The sequence below is a fragment of the Osmerus eperlanus genome, chromosome 25 (assembly GCF_963692335.1).
Source record: "Osmerus eperlanus chromosome 25, fOsmEpe2.1, whole genome shotgun sequence".
In the NCBI taxonomy this organism is placed as follows: domain Eukaryota; kingdom Metazoa; phylum Chordata; class Actinopteri; order Osmeriformes; family Osmeridae; genus Osmerus; species Osmerus eperlanus.
The window spans coordinates 1,767,983-1,789,201 of NC_085042.1; the positions used below are offsets into that span (position 1 = coordinate 1,767,983).

Here is a 21,219-nt window from a genome sequence, read left to right on the forward strand (position 1 = left end):
AGCATAATTATGAATTCAAAATTACTTTAAACAGTCAAAAATATTGCCAGTCTTCTCATACCTTTACACAGTAACAATTACTACATTATATACCAGAAGTTACAAAAACAGGTGAATGAACAGATTGTCTGCTTCTGTACAAACAGATCTGTTCACATCACCTCATGGTTAACAAGATCAAGCTCATCCACGTTGTAGAATATCCTTCTAGTTGTCTGTGTCCCCTCACAGCATGGAAGGATCCTCTGTTGTGTTTTCAGTCCAACTGAACAGTCAGAGAACAGTGGTGTACCTACGTTACATAGTATATCAACACCTGTATAAAAGTCTAGAACCCAGCAGTGTTGTGTGTTGGGCTGGGTGTGTTTCCTGGAGGGGCAGCCTAAGCTGAGCAAAAGTCCGCTGCCCAGACACACACTACACACACACACACTGGGGGGGGGGGGGGGGGGGGGGGGCGAGGAGAACAGCGAGGGCCCAAGAGCTGCAGTCTTCCTGTTTACTGAGAAATGAAGTACCTGATATTTAGATTGAAATGTCTTCTAGAAAACATCTGGTATTGCTCAGTCAGTGTGTGTGTGTGTGTGCACACACGCGGTGGAAGGCTTCCATACACACACACACACACACACACACTACTAGGAGAATAACTCATCTCATAGAGTATCAACTTCATTGAAAGATGTATAGCAATGCAGCCACTTCAATAGTTCAGCTCCATACACATAGACTCAACACATACACACACCACCTGGAGCTTGGCAGGAAGACAGGGTGTGTGCTCTCCATGAGGAGGAGAATGGGAGTTTGCTGCAGCTCCTCATATTACTGAGTAGGATTCGCTGGTGGGATTAAAAGACTTCTGGAAGATCCTACAACTGTCAAACTCATCATATCCATCTCTAGAGGAGAACAAAAATGTTTGTTCCTTTCTAGTTTCATTTTTGTAAACAGAACTTTAACTCCTAGAAGCCTTTCTCTGTCCAGAAGCCGGAGTGGGGATGTGATGCTGTGCGTAGCAACGATTAGGTCACTCCAGGTGTATACAGCGTCTCAGAGCAGGAAGGCTGCTTCAGAACCAGCTTGCTCCTAGTCTTACCGAAGCTAGGCTCAGCTAGCGTGCTGCTGGCTTCACCGAAGCTAAGCTAGCATGCTGTTAGCCTCACAAAAGATAGACTAAGATAGCATGATGCTGGCCTCACCAAAGCTAGGCTCAGATAGCATGGTGCTAAACTAGGCTGAGCTAGCGTAGTAGCTTTTGACCACCCAGTCCTGTTCCCTACACGCTACTCTGCCGGCATCACTGCCTTTGACAGCTGGTGTTCTACAAGTTTGATGGTAATTACGTTTCGTATGACTGCCCCTGTTCCTGCTCAGAGGGGCAGAGCAGTGGTGTGTGGTTTACTCCTCATGCCAGCTGTGGTGTAGTTCCTGTGTTCTGACAGTAGGTGGTGCTGCAGAGGCATAGTTCCCTGGCTGATGATGATGATGCCCAAACCCATCGCAGGCACAAACTACATCCAGCTCTCTTATTGGTCTGTGGCCAGGAGATCAGTTAAAGTGCCAGCCAATCAGAGGGCTCGTTTAGGGGATTAGACATTTATGAACTGATGTGTGGGCTGGGCTGGAGGCTAAGGGGGCTGGGGGGACAGTGGCGTATTTGGAAGCCACTTTCCAGTGTAGCTGCCCTCTGTGGGGACCTGAGCAGTACCATGGTAGGGCAGTGTGATTATATAGTGGCTCTGTGACTGAGGTGCAGTTGACTTGGTCATTTCAAGACAACCAAACCAATTGAATAGTTCCATAAGGACAAAATCTGACCTAAATCAAACACACCTCAAATACATTCTAAACGTATGTATTTGATCCAGTCCAGGGCTCTCAAGTGTGTGATTTACTAGGTTGCCAAGCTGGGGGGCAGCAGGGAGAGGAGGGGTTTTGGCTCCGTAATGTGCGTAGAGTATGTCATATCGTAAACTATGGCCTCCAGATCCACAGGGGGCACTGTCTCTAGCTGCCCTCCTCTATCAGCCTGGCCAAGGTGTCTCTCAGCTCCGTCAGCTCAAAGATCTTCCCATCGAGCAGCTCCAGCAGCGTTCGCAGGGACTTCCTGAAACTCTCCTGATCCTCCTGACTCTCCTCCAATCGCTGTTCAGCTCCAACCAGCTGCTCCTCCAATACCCGCCCTCGCAGCTCTGTCTCCTGGAAGAGGGAGGGATCGTTAGCGGGGGACATTTTGCTAGAGAGTGAGATGTTGGTGTAATGGGGCAATCCCACAGGCGGTGGAGGAGGCATTCAATGCTTTACGACGCTCTGTTGCTCATGAGCTCAACCCCCTGTGTGGGTGTTGATGAACTTGTAAGTTATGTGCTGTAAGACAGCTAACGAGCTACATTCGTTAGCCAACAGGGTTCTAGTTTGCGTTGTCTTTTTCAAATTAGTCAGAATAGCGATTTGGATGAAGTCTCGGTAATCACATGAAAAAGTATTACATAGCGGACTTTTGGTTCCACTCCCAGACCAGGAAAGCTCTGTATTAATCAAGTCTAAAATTGAATAATACAGACATCCCCACACAGTAAAGACGAATTACAGGGAGGTAGCATCCCCTGTGGTAGCACCGACAGGTGTCTTAGCACAAAGAGAGACCAATCAATATGCTCTCTTTGTCACTTTCTTGCTACGCATGTCAGTTGCCGTCTTGCTCTGAATAATAATCAATTTCCAGGATATTGTCTGGAATTTCCGGGGATCAAGGGGCCACTATCAACATGTGTGAGATTCTGGAGAGGTGGAATGTCTGATGATGACTTACACGTTATCACCAGAGTTAACCTAAGCAAACGCATGCTTAAAGTCTAAAAAACAAAGGCAGCTTGCAGATGAGCTCACCCATGACAATATTCAAGATGATGGAATGGGCTACTAGGATCACGGGCAAACCAAAATATATGTCTAATCCTAAAATATAGGACTATTCTCTACTGACCGAACAACCTCAACTGGTACAAACCAACAATTCAAGAAGTGTAAAAATCAAAAACAATGTGGAGACCAAACTATTAGCCCTGGAGTCCACCTGTATAGCACTGTCCAAGGAAAACAAGGCTCTCAGATCTCGAAAATAGATTGAGCCGCAATAACACCCATACCTGGCCCACCTGAGAAAGTTCATGGAGGTATTCCTGTAGGAAACGTTTGCTACAGAGGCCTTTCCTTGCCCTCCATCTGTCGACAGGGCTCATAGAACTTCCATTCCAGGAAAGAAAGAAGACAATCCTCCATGTCTATTCATTACACATATCCACCACAACCAGACCGGATCTCTCATTCCACAGAACCAATATCTACACACACCATAACACTGAGATCTCCAAAAAGAAAGCCGCATACGTCATGGTCAAGTCACAACAGAGAAAAAACTCGCTCACTGCTCTTTGCTGCCCCTTGGTTCTTTGCCCAACCCTACGTTTTTATAGACAATACATTGTTACTCAACATCCTGACGCACCGCTACCAGTGTGACTGCCCGATAACACATGGTTTCTCTGATGAGGAAGTCTGGTTATCCTCAGGTTTATTTCTGTTCTCTGGAGTCTGGAATCTGAAGGAATGCCAAAGGGCACTCTCATTGGTAGTTGCAAAAACAGATGATTGGATCATCTTCTAACCAATAACATTTTGTTAAGAACATGTCAGCCAGTGGTGGCTGTCAGTCATGGATAGACCTACGTTATGTCATATCACAGCATGCTGACTGGCATGTAATAGATCAGAGCATGCTGATTGGCCATTGTGAATAATAAATAGCCAAATATTGGTGTTTGGTCCAGATGGTGTGAAACGGGAAATCTCACCTCCAGTTTCTGTATAAGGGAGTCTTTCTGTTCCAGCAGGTCGTTCACATTCTCTACCTCCTCTTTCAACCGTTCCATTTCCTGAAAGATGGGTTCGAGCGATTAGAACAAAACGGTCACAAGCATGCACACACAAACACACACGCACACACACCAACACATGAACACAGACACTAACCTCCTCTTTGTCCCTCAGTGAATTCTCCAGCTCCTCAATGGTTTCATTCAGTTCTGTTTTCTGGGCTTTGATGACTGGAGTCTGGATGTTCTGGCACTCTAGCTCAGTCACCTGCAGTTAGAGAGAACCTGGGTTGGGAACGTCCCTCCTCACGCTCACCCCTCCTCACCGTTCCGTAACTCTCTTTAACCCCTCCTTTCCCTCCTCGCTCCTCTTCACCCTCACCCCTGCTCATCTCTCCTTGCGCCTACTCAGGAGTCAGATGGCTGAGCGGTGAGGGAATCGGGCTAGTACTCCAAAGTTTGCCAGTTCGATTCCCGGTCATGCCAAGTTGTGTCCTTGGGCAAGGCACTTCACCCTACTTGCCTCGGGGGAATGTCCCTGTACTTACTGTAAGTCGCTCTGGATAAGAGCGTCTGCTAAATGTAAATGTGCTCATGCTGTACAGCTTTTCTCTTCCTCTCCCTAGCCCCCCCCACCCACCCCCCACCCACCCACCCCCCACCCATCCCCCCTCCTCCCCCCACACCTTACCCGTTTGTGCAGTCTCTCAGCCTCTTCCTGGTAGGCTGACAGCTGCTGCTTCCACTGCTTCACGTTGGCTGTGGACTCCAGCAGAGCTGCCGTCAGCTTGGCGTTGTTTCCCTTCAACGCCTCCAGCTCCGCCTCCCAGTGCTTAGTCATGGTGGGGCTGAGGGGGATGAGGGGCGATGGGGAAAGGAGAGGGGGGGAGATGGGGAGAGGGAGAGGGGGGGAGGGAGAGAGAGAGAGATGGAGGGAGGTGAGGTGGAGAGGAGAGGAGAGGAGGAGAGAGGAAATAACACAAATACGCTTAGATTAGACCATGAGAAGACCACTGAGCAGCTCGGCAGTCTGAGCATCTGTCTGCACTCTGGACCTAATCTCAGATTATAGCCCAGGTCTGACTGACTGAATCTGACACTCTAATCTCGGCCACACACAGAGAAGAGAGAGGGAGGTATAGAGAGGGAAATAAAGGTCTGTGTGGGAGAGTGAGAAATAAAGGAAGAGGTAGACTGAAAGAAAAAGAGGGTAAGAGAATGAGCGATTGTGAACACACACACACACATAACCACATACGCTCACGTACACACACACACACACACAATGGTATTGCTCTGCAGCGTCAGTGTTACAATACACACGTTCTCTCAGCCTCTCTCAAAGGCATCTCCACCATGGGCTAACGCCCACTCCATACACACCGAGGAGATCTAATTCACTCCCACGTCGCCTCTTACACAACCCAACCAACCCCTGCATGGATGTCAGTGAGCCTGTATGTAAGTGTGAGTGTGTGAGTGACGCAGTCACAGGAGACAACACATCTTCCTACACACACACCCACCGCAAGGCTGTCACCACGAAACCAGAGTAAAAACCTTACATACCCACACCGAGACAAGACAGAGAGAACCACCAAGATGATGAAATGGAGAAGAGAGGAGAGCAAGGCGGAGAAAAGAGGATAGATAAATGGATAAAGCTTGACAGAGAGATATAGAGAGAGACACACACACACACACACACACAGAGAGAGAGATGGAGAGACAGAGGAGAGAGAGGTAGAATGGTAAGTGAACAGTTTTCTATTTATTGTTTGACTAAAAACGTATTCTGTCAACCAAATCTGCTGTTTTCTGAGAATTAGAGCATTTAGCGAGTGAGTTACACTCAATGTGGAATAGGTTGGGATTCATATAATCATGCTTACTATGTACATTTGAGGATAACTGTTTGTTGTGTGTTAACTATGTCAGTAATAGATGGTCCAGTACCGGAAGGTTTAGGGTTGTGTGTTTCTTGTGTGTGTGTATGTGTGTCTGTGAGAGTGTTGGTAGTGTCAGGAGTGTTGGGAGAAGCTGGTGATTGCTCTGATGGTTCTCAGACTCCAGGAAGAACAACTCTGACAGATTGTTTTCCTGACCGTTGACCCCAGCATAAGATACAGCATGTCCTTGTAGCACTACTGTGATGACCATTCACTGGGTTAACTTTGCTACTTCACTGAAGTTCTCATTCATAAGTCTTCGTGTGCATATCGGTGTGTGTGTGGGTGTCTGTCCATGTAAACGTGTGAGAGTGTGCTCCTGCCTCTCAACACCATCCCAGAGTTGTACACTAAAGTGTGTGTGATCACCATGACAACAGAGACCTACTCGACAATGACGTCCTGGATCTATGAATGACATCATCGGTGACTTTGCTTATCCACCCCAGCACACAACTACACCTTCCTTCACGTCAAGCCCTGGCATCATCCCTGCCTACCATGCCTGTTGTACCACACACATCAGCAATGTAGGCAACCAGGTAACCATGCTCATGCAAGACAGCCTTCTAGAAATCTTCCAAACACTCCTGGAGCTGCAGGGAACCCCACCACTCTGCCAAGAAGATGGATAAACCACACTGCCACCTACTGAGTGTGAAGGCCAGTGTGTAAGAGTTTTAACGCACCTTTATTGTGTGTGTGCGTGTGTGTGTGTGTGTGTGTGAAAGAGTATGTGTGTATCTAAATCTGGAAGTTGTCAATAAAACATGACTGCTTCTGAAATTCCATGTCTGTCATTCTTGGGGGAGTAGGGGGTAAGGGGTGGGGGTGGCTGTTGCGACGCTCTCAGTATCACACCACAGACACACAGGACCAGTAAGATGCCAGCTCACAAGGCACTGTGTGTGTGTGTGTGTGTGTATAATAGGGAGTGTGAGTGTGTGAGTGAGAGAGTTTGTGTGTGTGTATGTGTGTCTCTGGAAGGAGGTATGTTTCCTAGTGTATATGTGTGTGTGTGACAGAGTTGAGGGGGTCAGGTCGCTTTCCCACATATGCATCGATTCTACCTACATCAGCAGATTTACACCAAAGAAGTGAGCAAAACTGCACACACACACTGACATACACACCCACACACACACCCACACACACCTGCAGATATCTTAAAGTCAAACCAGAGTACCAACATGGTTACGTAGAACAAAAAAACATAACTAAGTGCTAAAAAAAACAACCAATAATACATGGACAGATTATTAACATGTTTAATTGATGTTCACCACAGTTAGAGGAATGTGTTACTGGGCAGGTTACAGCTACACAAAGGCAAACATGAGGAGAATGGTCATTGCTCTCTGGAGATAGCATAAGAAGTGTGTACATACACAACCTTACTACAATCTGGCAACAACAGTACTCTGGTGCTGTTTATCTGCATTCGGAGGTGTCAGTGACTCATAGCTTGCTAACACACTGCAGCCCACAGTCCTCCCTCTCACTACGCCTCTCCATCTGTAACACTCTCTTCCTCTTCCTCTCTCTCTCTCTCTCTCTCTCTCTCTCTCTCTCTCTCTCTCTCTCTCTCTCTCTCTCTCTCTCTCTCTCACACACACACACACACTCTCTCTCTCCCTTTCTCTCCTCCCCTTCTCTCTCCCAAACGCACTCTTCTGCTCTCCGACTCCAACACACGCATTCTCACTACCACACTCTCCCTCCCTCTCTCGGTCTCTCTCATCCTCCTACTCTTCTGCGTTGTATAAGAGTTATATAAATGCCTCCTCGACACCTTGTGGGGCAAAACCTCACAGCCTCACAGAGGAGAATGACTACAACAGTCACACACTCAAGATATCTGCTGCTGAATCACACATTTTTAATATAATACATGTATCAGTATAACATCTGTGACTATGCTCCATAATACTGACGTGAGAACTGCAGGGACATAACTGCAGCTTGTATAAACCATTAACAACATGCCACAGAGCCGAACACATGCTCAGAACACATGCGCACACACCAAACATCATCCAGGAACAATACATGTGATAGGGTCATGTGTGTTCGTGGACAGGTCAGTGATAATGTCTGTCCAGGTCAGTGATAGGGTAATGTGTGCCTGGATTCAGTTCAGTGATAGGCTAAAGTCTGGGTACAGGTCAGAGATAGGGTAATGTGTGTCTGGGTACAGGTCAGTGATAGGGTAATGTGTGTCTGGGTACAGGTCTGAGATAGGGTAATGTGTGTCTGGGTACAGGTCAGTGATAGGGTAATGTGTGTCTGGGTACAGGTCTGAGATACGGTAATGTGTGTCTGGGTACAGGTCAGTGATAGGGTAATGTCTGTCTGGGTACAGATCAGTGATAGGGTAATGTGTGTCTGGGTACAGGTCTGAGATAGGGTAATGTGTGTCTGGGTACAGGTCAGTGATAGGGTAATGTGTGTCTGGGTACAGATCAGTGATAGGGTAATGTGTGTCTGGGTATTGGTATTCTACACTCCTCACCATGAAGCAGAAAGTTCACATGGTTTAAGATGCGTTAACAGGCCACACTAGAACCGGACAAAAAAAGACCCTGTATGAACCATGCTGAGTAATGCACTCATACACCTTAACACATAGATATACAAAATATACGAAATATAATATAGTATGATACTTGTATCCATAGTATGATACTTGTATCATACTAGCTCGTTAAACTGTCATTAAACTGTAACATCATCACTGTGACGTCCTTCCTCCCAACTCCAGTCAACACAACAAAGTAAACAGGCGACTTTTAAACAACTTCAGAGGAACAGACCCTGCTTAGTGTGGAGAATGTTACAGTGCTAACTGTGTTAGACTGGTCAGACAGGTGAGCAGCAGTGCTAACTGTGTCTGTTGGTGAGCAGCGCAGTCAGAAAGAGCACAGCTGAAAGGCCTTGCACTGGCCCCTACAAAAACAAAAACCAAGAGAGAAGCAGAGTTAGGAGAGAGGGCAGAAAAACAGGAGAAGGAAGACAGGAGTCGGATTAAGAGAGATGAGAGGAAACAAGGAGACAGGGCCTTGTCGACAAATACATGCATCTTTTTGCACACACACACATACACACACAAACATTAGGTTAAAAGAGACAACTTACGATTTCAAACAATCAGAAGCGTTAAATCATGTTGGTTCAGTGTGTGTGTGTGTGTGTGTGTTTCTGTGTGTGCGTGTGTGTATTACCTGTGTGCAAACGCCAGTGCATTTTGTGCAGGTTCTGGGCGTGGCTCAGAGGGCAGTGTGATTTCACAGAGGTCATCTGTGCCATTAATGTTTTCCATGGTAGGTGGGGTAACAGGGGTCAGCGGTGACGAAAGGTCAACAGGAGACTCCTAGAGGCCAAACGTAGACAGGAAGTTGTAACACAGATGTAAGACGTCAACCCAGACCATAATAACAAAAGGACAAACAGACAAACTAGCAGGCTAGCAGACAGACAGACAGACAGACAGACAGACAGGCAGGAAGACAGACAGACAGGCAGGGAGACAGACAGACAGACAGATAAATACCTGGGAGGGCGATGTCGCCAGCTCCATCTTTCCATCCAGGCTCTTCTCCTTCGCTAGGCGCGCAGCCTCCTTGTACTCTGCAAACTTCTCTGCAAACTGGAGAGGGACAGAGGTCAAGGGTCAAGTCAGGTCACATGTCAGCTTCACAACTACCTTTGTGTTTGTTATGAGTGAAGTAGTCTCTTTATTGCAAATAAATGCACACATACACACACAGGCACACACAAACACACATATGTAGGCACACAGTGTGCCATAGTTGGTTAGTGCTAAGGCAAGGTGGTTGCTGGCAGCGACTGGTAGGGCACTGGAATGAGGGTCCCATCCCATAATACATCAGTGGTAATGTGAGCTATATAGGTCACAGAGAGTGACAACAACACATACATACACACACTCTCTCCCAGACACTTAACACACAAACACACGCACACAAACTCACACACACACTCAGCATGGTGACTTGTGTCATGTTGTAATAAGCAGTGGTAGGCTGGAGAAGGCTGCTGTTATGAGCAGGCAGCATGAATACAATACAGTCCTCACATGCTATTTCAATAGATGGAGTTAGGCCTGAAAGGGTTAACTAAAGTTCGGGAGGAAGGTGGACACACCAAGACTCCTCCTTCTCCAATCAAACTAATACGCATCAACCCAGCACGGAAGAATGCGACCAAACTCCCCTTGGTCAATTAAGAGTTCTGTATAAAGTATCTTCCATTCCTCTGGTCCCTGTGCTAGCATGTTGTGGTCATCCTCCCACCCTTCCCTTTCTTCTCTGCTTCTCCCTGTCATCTATCCAGGCTTCCCAGGGGATCTGCTTGAGCTGCTGATCGGCCGTGACCCATTAGGACTCTCCGCCACACCCCGAGTCCATGCCCGGACACCAGGCCCGGCTCTGATACCGGCCTCCACCAACCGCTCCAGGCTCGGCTCTGCTACCAGCCTTCTCCACCATCGATCTTGGATCTGCTACCAGCTCTGCTTCAATAAAAGCTATCTATGCAATCTATGGTGTGATGACTGAACTCGTGAATGAGATATTGTCTGTCTCTTTGCCAGCCCACCTGCCTATCTGTGTCTGCCTGTCTGTCTGCCTGTTTACCTATCTGCCTGTCCTCCTGTCTGGTGGGAGACGCAAGTGTCAGACCATTATTAACATTCTAGACTCTTCTATCACACATATCTCTCATCGTGTGAGTATGTGTGCGTGTATATGTGTGTGTACACATACACCACACACACACACACAATGCCTTGTTAGCCTTAGGCTAACAAGAAAAGGAGAAATAAAGATGGACAAAGGAGAGTATAGATAGAGAGGATAGACAGACAGACATATAGGTGGATGGATATGTAGACAGAGAGACAGAGAGATACAGAAAGAGAGGTGTACCTTAGCTAGGTGGTGTTCAGTAGAAAAGCCCAGCCCATAGACTGTGTTGGCTCTGCTGTCGGCCCACTGACCAAACTTCTGTGAGGTCTTGGTGAACGTCATGTTGGGACTGATGGTACTGTTGATGATGGCCTAGAGGAGCACAGACCCACACAAACACACACACACATTATACTGAATCACTGAGTGTACATACACACACAAACACTCATTACACTGGAATACCGCGTGTACAGTCACAACCACATTTACAGTTTTTTCAATTGCTAACACATTAAAATGACACACAAAGCATAATTATCAGAGAGCAAAACCTTAGCTCAAGTCTGCAAAACTGTAAATAAAGGTTCTGCTTTGCACCCAATTTGCAATTCATCACGGCACTTTTTGCAACACACTGCACACGGTTCTCTACATAAGACACAGGAATCTGACCTAATTTCTAAATTGTTGACTCATAAATCAGAATGTAAGCGCTATAAAAAGACAACAGGTGAGTACTTTTTTACCACTACAATGGAAGCCAACATTGCAGCCAAAGGAAGAGGTAGAGGGAGGGTGAGAGTGGGAGAAAGAGTGAGAGGTATACAGAGTGGAGCTTGTAAAGAAAAATATGTTTTTACTCTGGGGGTTTTTTCTCGGATTTAACATAGCTTTGTCATAGAACATATTTTTGGTTCACACAACTGTCCTGTATACTGAATGTGCTGTGCATACAGTATGTTGCAGTAATTTGTTGTGGGGAAAAATAAAAAGGTTTTGTTTCAACAGTGTTTCTGCACATATTTCTGTAAACATTCTGCAACAATCTATCGTGGCAGAATTCTCTGCATAAGAACCACTATTATGACAACGCTCACTTATAGTACTTTTGATCAAGCCCAAAGGTGTGTTGTTGGTCGAACACATTTCTGGCAATATGAATGGTGTGTGCCATTTGGTGCAAAAGTTTCATCTTGTGTTTTAGTAGTTTTGAATGCAGTGCTTCATTTTGCAGGATATTGGAGGTGTTTTGAACTTTGGGTGTATGGTTTTGTGAATTGTGTTACACTAATGTAAGTTGTGAGCCCTGCTTTCAAAAATATGTGTTATCAATTGCATAAAACAGTAATATAAAAACAAATGATTGGCTATACATTGATTGTTACTGTCACTGAACTGTGGTCTGGTTTTGAACCTTATCAATACAGTGTGATTACAGTAGGTTGGCAAAGGCACTAAGAGGTATGTGTGTACAGCATGTGTGTGTGCATGAGTGTATGTGTGACAGTGTGTGTGTGAGAGCGTGTGTTAAAGTGTGTACGTGCGTTAAAGTGTGTATGTGCGTGTGTTTGTGTGCGTGTGTGTGTGAGAGAAACAGAGAATGTGTGTGTGCTGTGGTAGTTACGTCATGGTATTGATGAGTAGGCATTTGATGAGTGAGAGTATGATCACCATGGCATGGTCTCCCCTGACAATGAGAGCACAGCAACAGGGATGGCCTCATTCTACTGCACCTCAGTTTCCCAGGTCGACACCGACCCTAGTCTGGGCTGTGACTGTGTGGTTGTGGGTGTGTGTGGGCGTGTGTGAGTGGGCGTGTGTGCGGGCGAGGGTGTTAGAGAGAGAGAGATAGAGAGAAGTCGGTCTTGGGTTTCACTGGCCATCACGGCCCCCTCTCCCCAGTGCTCTCTTCTCCTCATCCTTCTCCTCTTTCCTCCTCACACACACACACCTCTGCGTTATGACTAACTCAGTCCAGACCAGGGCTGTCCTGTGCTGTTAGCACGTTAAACGTATTTTGATTGGTCTCAGAGCTGTTCCATTGCATTTACTTCAACAAAACCAGTTCCAACTCATGCAGCACTAGACATGGATGAACTGGTGCTGTCCAGCCTGATGTTAAGCATCTCATAAGGTAAGTTTGATTCGTCTCTCCCCAGGGCGGAGGGAGCATGACAGGAGTGCAAAAAAAAGAGGCAGTAGCGTACCTTGGTGCCGTCCAAGCTAATGATCCGGTAGACATTCCGGGTGCTGTCGTAAAAGTAGGAGACGGTGACGGCGTGCTTGCTGGAGGGCATCCAGTTCCTTTTGGTGCTCGGGTCGATCTGGAAGACGTGCGCCCGCGTGCTGAATATCGGTTGTTCCCTGAAGGGAACCAGGAAGAAGTGGTGAACCTCTTTGTGTCTGAGCACCACCGCCTCCCCAAAACCCCCCACCACGCCATTGCCGGCGGCCAGAGAGTGCGGTCGCCCAGGTAACTTCATCACCAGCTTGCTGCTAACGCCATCCATGATTAGGGGAAAGAGGGCGTGGCCTAACGCTCACTTCCACTGTCCATAAACTCACAGCTGGTGTCCATGAACTTAGAACTTACTGTACACGCACAAAGCCACACAAACAACCACATACTCTCTCACAACATGCCTGCCCAGCACACACACACTTGACAATGCTAAAAATACACTTTATACTAAGCCTTGAACTCTACGTCATTCCCTCTCTCTCTCTCTCTCTCTCTCTCTCTCTCTCTCTCTCTCTCTCTCTCTCTCTCTCTCTCTCTCTCTCTCTCTCTCTCTCTCTCTCTGCTTTCTCAAAAACTTTTATTTCTCTCTCAGTCTGTTTCTCTCCTGTCCCCTCTGATCATGCCTGCTACCCCTCTCCTCTACTGTATTAGAGCTGTGTAAGGTAGTGCAGCTCCGTGGGAATGTGGGGTGGGGTGATAGTTGGAGAGGGTGAGGGTGAGGGAGGAGAGAGAGAGGGTCCTACAGGCTATATATAGAGATTAGGGCACACTAAGCTAAAACACAACCCCAAGGCTTAAACTCTCCCCCCACACACACACACAGATCCAGCATGTACCATTACTGATTAAATACTAAATGTGGTCCTTCACTAACATCATATAATAAAACTAGCACAGCAAGAGTGTGCATGTGTTCGTGGTGTGTGTGCATGCATGCATGTGTAGCATGTGTGTTTGTTTATCAATACAATCATCAAGTGTGACAACATTGAGACCTGTGTGTGAGGTCAGTGCCCCCCCCCCCTCCTACACACACCCAGATCTCTGACACACACACACACACACATGCTCTGTCACATGCCCTGCTCTGCACTACATACACGCAGAGATATAGGAGGACATGGTGGGATGTAGCAAGCTAGTGGAAAGCATAGAGGAGCAGTATAAATGCTTACACTGCACTGAAGATGGGGGGGGGGGGGCAGAGTGTGGAGAGGGGTGGCAGGAGACATCAAAGCCTCTCTGTATAAATGAATATTATAATCCACCAGCAGGAACTCTCCTGTATGATTAACTAAGTCAGAGGGAGGGGTGAGGTGGGGGTGAGGGTGGGGGTGGAGAGAGGAAGAGGGAGGGGTGAGGTGGGGGTGAGGGTGGGGGTGGAGAGAGGAAGAGGGAGGGGTGAGGTGGGGGTGAGGGTGGGGGTGGAGAGAGGAAGAGGTGAGGTGGGGGTGAGGGTGGGGGTGGAGAGAGGAAGAGGGAGGGAGGGGAGGAGAAGTGGAAGAAAGGGTAGAAACATTGGGTGGAGAAAAAGGGAGAGAATCAGAGATGATGAGGGCTGTATCACACAAAGCTACTTAGAAAGGCCTGCTGGGTGAATTTGAATAATCATCAACAGACCTTGTCTGCAGTGGAGAGGACTGTGTTTGTGTGTACTGTATGTGTGTGTGTGTGTATGGGTGTCTGTGTGTATATGCTTGTCTGGGTGTGTGTGTGTGTGTAGTGGACTATGGGTGTCTATGTATGTGTGTGTTCGTATGTGGGTGTCTATATGTGTGTGTATATGGGTGTCTCTGTGTGTGTAGTGGAGAGGACTATGTGTGTATGAATGTGTGTGTGTGTGTGCGTATGGGTGTCTGTGTGTGCGTGTATGTATGTGTGTGCGTATGGGTGTGTGCGTATGGGTGTGCGTATGGGTGTGTGTGTGTGTGTGTAGTGGAGAGGACTGAGGTCATTACAGTCTCCTGCTGTTGTTCACACACAGCTGTACTCAGCTTCTCACGCAGTTAACTCAGCCAGACAGGCAGACAGACAGATAGGCAGACCGATAGATAGACAGACAGAATACAAGTAGACAGGCATACTGTCTGTCTGCCAATTATAGAAAAGTAGATTTCACTAATTAACCATACACCCAATAAACACATCTAAGATAACTTTTTTGACATGTTTTAAATATAGACTCTTAACCAATACACTTTTTGTATTGGGAAAATAGAGGTAAGATGCATTTGGATTTGTCAATATATTTCTGGTCTTTTTAAAATTGTATTTTCTTTACTTTTTTTTGCAATTGTACTGTTAACTATTTATTTACTATTAATTTATTAAATGTATTATTTATTTAGTTTAGTTCATTTTTAAGTTGATTTTCTATAAATGTACATTTTTTGACTGATAGTGGTTAATAAAGTAAAATATGGCAGCACGACAGAAAGTTTGTGGTAAATCGTTGTTTTTCTGTTTGGTCAGTGTTATGGGAGCATCTGGTTAAGCAACAACACAGGTTTAGCCTGACAGGTATCCTGCCCTGGACCAGGTTGGTTTTGTAGCCTAAGTTTCCATAGTCATTGAGCTTTAACTGAAAATGATTCCGACTAACTGATAAACCTGGTTTATTTGGTAAACTCGCAAGCCAGCACCATTCCAACTAATCTGGCATGAACCAAGGTAAGTGACTGGGAATCTGGGACTGGGCTATCAAATGCTTTATTAAATAATTAAACAAACCCAAGGTGTTTGTAATGAACTAACTATAAAATGTGTTTTGAATAAGCTTAAGCTATGTCAACTTCTAGCTAGCTAGCTACGTTTTCAAGAAAGTTGTCCACTCTTATTATTTCAGATGAATTTATTAAGATATGGAGTGTAATTTGGGGGGTAACAGGGATGTGTGTGTATGTCTTGGTTATGTGTCTGGAGTAGGATAGGTTCTTGTGTTCGTTTGTGTCTTTTTGTTAATTTCAGGTCTTTGCTACCAGTCTGATTCTCCTCTTTTTTAAACACTTGTTATTGCCTTTTAAAATTATGATCATTCAATAAAAAAAACAGTTTTGATGTCTGACTTTCATTAGTGAATGAACCAATGTTCCCTGTATTTGATTTACATGTATGTCTAATACTAGTAATATGAATTTCCCTGGATGGATGTCACATATAAACTGAAAACCTTTAAAAAAAAAACCCTGATGGAAAATGTAGTTCAAATATGTACATGTGATTAATCATGCACAAATGCGTGATTAAGCCCATGGCATCAGAATCTCCAGCCAGGAACCCAAAATTGCCAACCCTGGCTATAATCTAGATAATGTGTCAGTGTTCAGTGAATTGAGTTGAGCTGAGATTAGTGGGGTTGATCCTGGAATTTAGAAACCAGCAGTAGCCATCATCTGGCTAGTATCTTCATCTACTAAATAGCACCGTTTCTAGATAGCATCTTCATCTGCTACAATAGCAGATAGCTAACATTCTAACCTGTATCCATAGCATAGTTAACTGTATAGCTTTCAGCAGAAAGGTTGGAGGATACGTAGAGGTGTAGCCTACCCATAGGGGTGTCATGGTAGGGCGAGGAGGTAGACAGAGAGCAAAGAAAGAGAGGAGGGAGGGAGGGAGGGGGGAAGACATTCGAATGCAGAGTGTGACGCTTTATGTAAGGCATCATGAATGCTAAGAGAAACAAAGACAAGAGGGGGGGGGGGGGGGGGGTAGTAGGAGAGAAAGAGAGAGGGGTGCAAACAGGCCAGGACATGTAAATGGGTTTTGGTCTAGTCCTCTCCAGGAGTCCTGGATACGCTGTCCTGTCCTATCATCCAATCACACTGCACATCTCACAGCACCCCCACCTGAGCTCCAGCACATGGTCTCACAACTCACACACCCTCAAGGGCATTATTGATAACAATGGATGGATGGACGGATTGATGGGAATAAACACAAGCACACACATACACGCACACACACACAAAGCCTGAGGATGTATGTGATTGATGTGTGAAATAATTAACCTGATTAACTCTGCAATGTAGTGACTACATTGTATTCAATACCTTGACAATAGACTGGAATGGACCTGGTAACATCCGGAACGTGTACAAGAAGGGTCAGAACCTACTTTCTGAGGAGGCTCAGGTCCTTTGAAGTTAGCAGGTCCATGCCAAACATATCTCTGCAGTAGTCTGCTGGGAAAGCAGCATCAGAGCAGTAGATTGCGATGGACCAGCCCTGACTGTCAAAGAGGTGAATGGTGAGGAGAATGGTGGCCAAACTATTGACCGTCATGGATAACACCACACACCCACTACACTACATTCTGACTGAGAATAGAAGCACTTCAGTAACAGCCGTATTCTGCCAAAATGTTCAACAGAATTCCTCAGGTACTACCAGCCACCATGAGACTGTACAATGAGTTGGTCTGCCCTTGAACCAGTGTAGTGGGTACACTTACACTTAGTTCTGACCTGACTTGTAGGCATTGCACACCGGAAAAAGGATATATGCCATGCTCTTTGTTTTATATACTGTTGTTGGAAATACTGTGAATACTGTGTATATAGCATTATTTTATATTGATACTTTTGATGTACATTTTATTGGGGACATTTGAGTTTTTGTGACAATTTCCCCTCAGGGATAAAGTTCTAATCTAATCTAGGTGAACATCATCTCTCCCTTGAACTCATCCCTCTCTCTCCTGAGCTTTAATTAATTCAAAAGAATGTAGCCAGGGGAGAGCTGCTCTTATTTAATTCAGAGAGGGAGAGAGAAAGAGACAGAACTGGGAACTATAACACACCTGTACTACAGCTAACATAGAAAGCACACACACCATACAAAACACAGCCCTGTTGTGACATCCATAAGGAGATAGTGTGTGTACATGGTTGACAGACAGAAAGACAGAGAGAAGTTTGATTCGAGTGTTGAGAGATTTTAGTTTTTGTGGGGCAGTCAAAACTGACAGGTACCTACCAGTTACACCACTCTGGACATTAGAAAACCTACTTTATCACATTGATGCAGGATCTCATGCAGTGTAAGAAAAAACGAAAATGAACACCCCTGGTTATAAATTAAACAGTAGTGCCCCTCGCAATTTACTATGCACAAGGCAACTCTCTCCGCCCACACAGTAATAAACTCTTCAATCTTACCAACCAGCTTACAATACGAAAACCCAATGTGCAACCTTGCCATGACAAGCCCCCAGCACCACTGCCTTTGCATCGAATGACCCTATTCCTTGTCTTGTACATCCTTGCCATCTTTGCCTGACCAATTACATAGTTCAGGAGGCATGACATTCTCTTATGTACCTGGGACCCTCCATGAAGAGCAGCAATGAAAACGCCTCATACACTGAAGAATATTGCTCTTGTAGGGCTACTGATATAACCTAGCTAGCCTAGCTAGATATCACCATGCCTGCAACACCTGAAAAAGGCTTTGTAACCTAAGACATTGGCTAAAAAGGTGCCTGACAGTCTCATCCTGGTTAAAGATACATTTTTCCCTCCTCACAGTATATGATGACCGTGTGCCACGTCTGTTGAGTGAGAGAGAGAGAGTGTGTGGGGTGGTGGTGGGAGGGCACTGTAAGAATACTTATGAAATATGACTACACTCTATGTCATGACTGTTGGAGGCACTGAGTTTTCTGCTGCTCCTACTGGGAATCTGACCTCGCACATATACACATACTCCCTCACTCCCTCACACACGTACTCACACCTAGCCTACACACAAACAGATGCACACACTCACACATTACAGTTTCTTGTTACCGACCAACTCAGCTGAGGAATTTAGTTAAAAAAATGACATGGGGAGAGAAAGAGAGAGAGAGAGAGAGAGAGAGAGAGAGAGAGAGAGAGAGAGAGAGAGAGAGAGGGAGGGAGGGAGGGAGGGGTGGTCTGAGGAAGAGATTGATGGAGAAAGAGAGAGAGATGAGAAGAGTGGGACTGAGGGCTTGATAGCGGATGGAGAGAAAAAAGATAGAGAGACAAGGGGAGAGAAGATAGATTGATGGAGAAAGAGAGGAAGATCGTGGGTGTGAGTGGAAGAACGTGAGGCGTGGGTGAGAAAGTATGAGAGGTGGATGTTCTGCATAATGACAGGTGGGTGTTCCACATTTCAGTATGAGAGGTGGATGTCCTACAATGTGGGAGGTGTATGTTCGACATCGTGAGAGATGACTGTACCACAGTGTGAGATGTGGATGTTCTACAGTGTAAGAGAAGGATGTTCTACAGTTTGATAGGTGGACGTTCTCCTACAGTATAGAATGTTCAGTGTGTGTGTCACAGTATGTGTGTGTGTTTAACTGTGCGCGTGCGTGATGACAATATAATAATGTACAGCACAGGCCCACATGCAGGATCAAGACAGCCAGTGTACCTTGTCTCTTTCTCTTTCTCGCTCACACACACACACACACACACACACACACACAAACACACACACTAACAATCCATCATACGTGAACATTATGAGCAGTCGTACATCGTCTCTATCTCCTGTTTGATTCTGATAGTTGCCCAACCTGAAGTCAGACGTGCAGCATTCAGGCTGTTGGTATTCTAACAGAAGGAATAACGAAAATCCCATAATCAAATATTTGTAAAAATACTGCACTTACCCCATTTTTACTGAAAATATCTAAACAAGCTCTTAAAAACGGATCCCGTTCGTAAATCCCTGGCCGCCGCTGAGAACTGTTCTTGGGCTGTAATTTATCTCCAATTTCCTGTCTAAATTACAGGTTTCACCCGCTACGTCTTTGCTGCTTATGCTGGAATTCAGAGTTGCCGCATTTCCACTAGGATCTCTGCCTACGGCGCGGCAAGAGAGCGAACATACAGTAGGCTTCAGGAAGATTCTGAGCTGTTTTCCTTCTGATGCCGTTGCAAGTGATGAAGGCGCGTTCTGCAGTACTCTACCACTGATGTTCGCTGGTAAGATAGATCAAGCCGGGGACTGGCTGGTCTAAAAAAACACCCTCGCAATTCCAGTTGAAATAACGCCTCCTTTCCAGCCTCTCTCTCTCTCTCTCCCTCCCTCTCTCTCTCTGGTCATACAGGAACACCTCTCCAATAATGCTGCCTGCCTGCAGAGCTCATGCTGATGTCACCATAACAATTGATGGTCATATTTTCCCCAGCTCACGGTCACGGCTCAAATCTCGAAGCGAGGCATTGGTGTCGTCCTCGTAAGAAGCGGTGAGGACAGCGTCAGTGTTGGGGTAACAGTGACGTATTGATTTGGAATCAGACACAAACAACAATAGGACTTTATGGACCACTTAAAACCAGAACTGATAATGCAGTTAACTCTGCTCCAACCACGGTCCCTCTTCTTCCACCGTTGTCAGTGCATCAGCCGGCTCGTGCCAATGTCACGATACCACCATTTGCAGAGACGTCACAAGAATACACCTGGAGAATTTCAACTTCATTCAGTGAAAAAATAAATAAATAAAACTTCATGCAGTGCCCGGTTCCCAGCGCCGTAAGATAAACAGACAGACACATACATATAACCAACAGACAGATAGAAATATAACCAAGTGATACACTATACGCACACACAAACACACATAAATTCCTGCATTCAAAGATAAACCTAGTTAGACACATTTCATGCATACTTTTTGTCACCCATAGTCCCCAGTGTCTTCCCTTGTGTTTGTTAGTCTGTTTGTCTATTCAAAAACATTTTGACCTCTAACTATTAGTAATGATAAAAATCGAATATTTATTAAGCCTCACCCTCCACTCATTCCTACAGGAATTGGATGATTTAACCGCTGACTGAGTGACGTACGTACTGGTAGACTTCAATATTCATGTGGGGGAACCAACAGATCCACTGAATCTGTCCACAGGTACACTGGCGGATCCATGAAAGAATCCAAAAAACACGTGCCCCAATCTCCCCATGCTAAATTATAGAGTATTTTACATTAAAATACATTTCATTCAATAATATTAATATTATTATTGTTGGCATTATTTAAACTACAATGTTATGGTAATTTATGGTGGCATCGGGTCACACCATCCGTCCACGCCTCCATGCTATCCTACACCCATCCCCTGCCACCCCTTTTCCACCCCAGGTGAAGATATCTGGATCAGTGTTCTCCAAACCCACCCATCTTCACGCACATACATTAAGATCTAATTAATCGGTATTCAGAGGACCATCTGTATGTTTGCACGACGTGCAAATCAGGTTTAGTATCAGGACATATGACTAAGGCCCCTCCTGGACATAGACATGCAGTTCAATATTTGAATGTCTGTCTAGAAGATTTTTAGGCTGTCTGTAATTGTGCGAGACCGGTGTAAGAAATCGCCATGTGATCATGTATGTAAGTATGTATGTATGTATGTATGTATGTATGTATGTATGTATGTATGTATGTATACATACAT

The 21,219-nt window shown here is 45.6% G+C and overlaps 1 protein-coding gene across 2 annotated transcripts; it reads right to left on the reverse strand.

The window, feature by feature from the left end:
• Nucleotides 1-2: 2 nt before the first annotated feature.
• Nucleotides 3-20,040, reverse strand: homer1b (homer scaffold protein 1b). 2 transcript variants are annotated; one of them, XM_062451151.1, is made up of 9 exons: nucleotides 19,422-20,040; nucleotides 12,744-12,900; nucleotides 10,774-10,905; nucleotides 9,378-9,473; nucleotides 9,049-9,197; nucleotides 4,570-4,726; nucleotides 4,036-4,146; nucleotides 3,858-3,938; nucleotides 3-2,202 (listed from the first exon to the last, which is right to left on the reverse strand). In XM_062451151.1, exons 1-9 carry the CDS (start codon nucleotides 19,424-19,426, stop codon nucleotides 2,011-2,013), a joined length of 1,080 nt encoding a protein of 359 aa, XP_062307135.1. In that variant the 5' UTR covers nucleotides 19,427-20,040; the 3' UTR covers nucleotides 3-2,010. The 2 variants fall into 2 exon arrangements, with proteins under 2 accessions (XP_062307135.1, XP_062307134.1); XM_062451150.1 differs by lacking the exon at nucleotides 19,422-20,040 and having other exon boundaries at nucleotides 12,744-13,301.
• Between the last annotated feature and the right edge of the window lie 1,179 nt (nucleotides 20,041-21,219).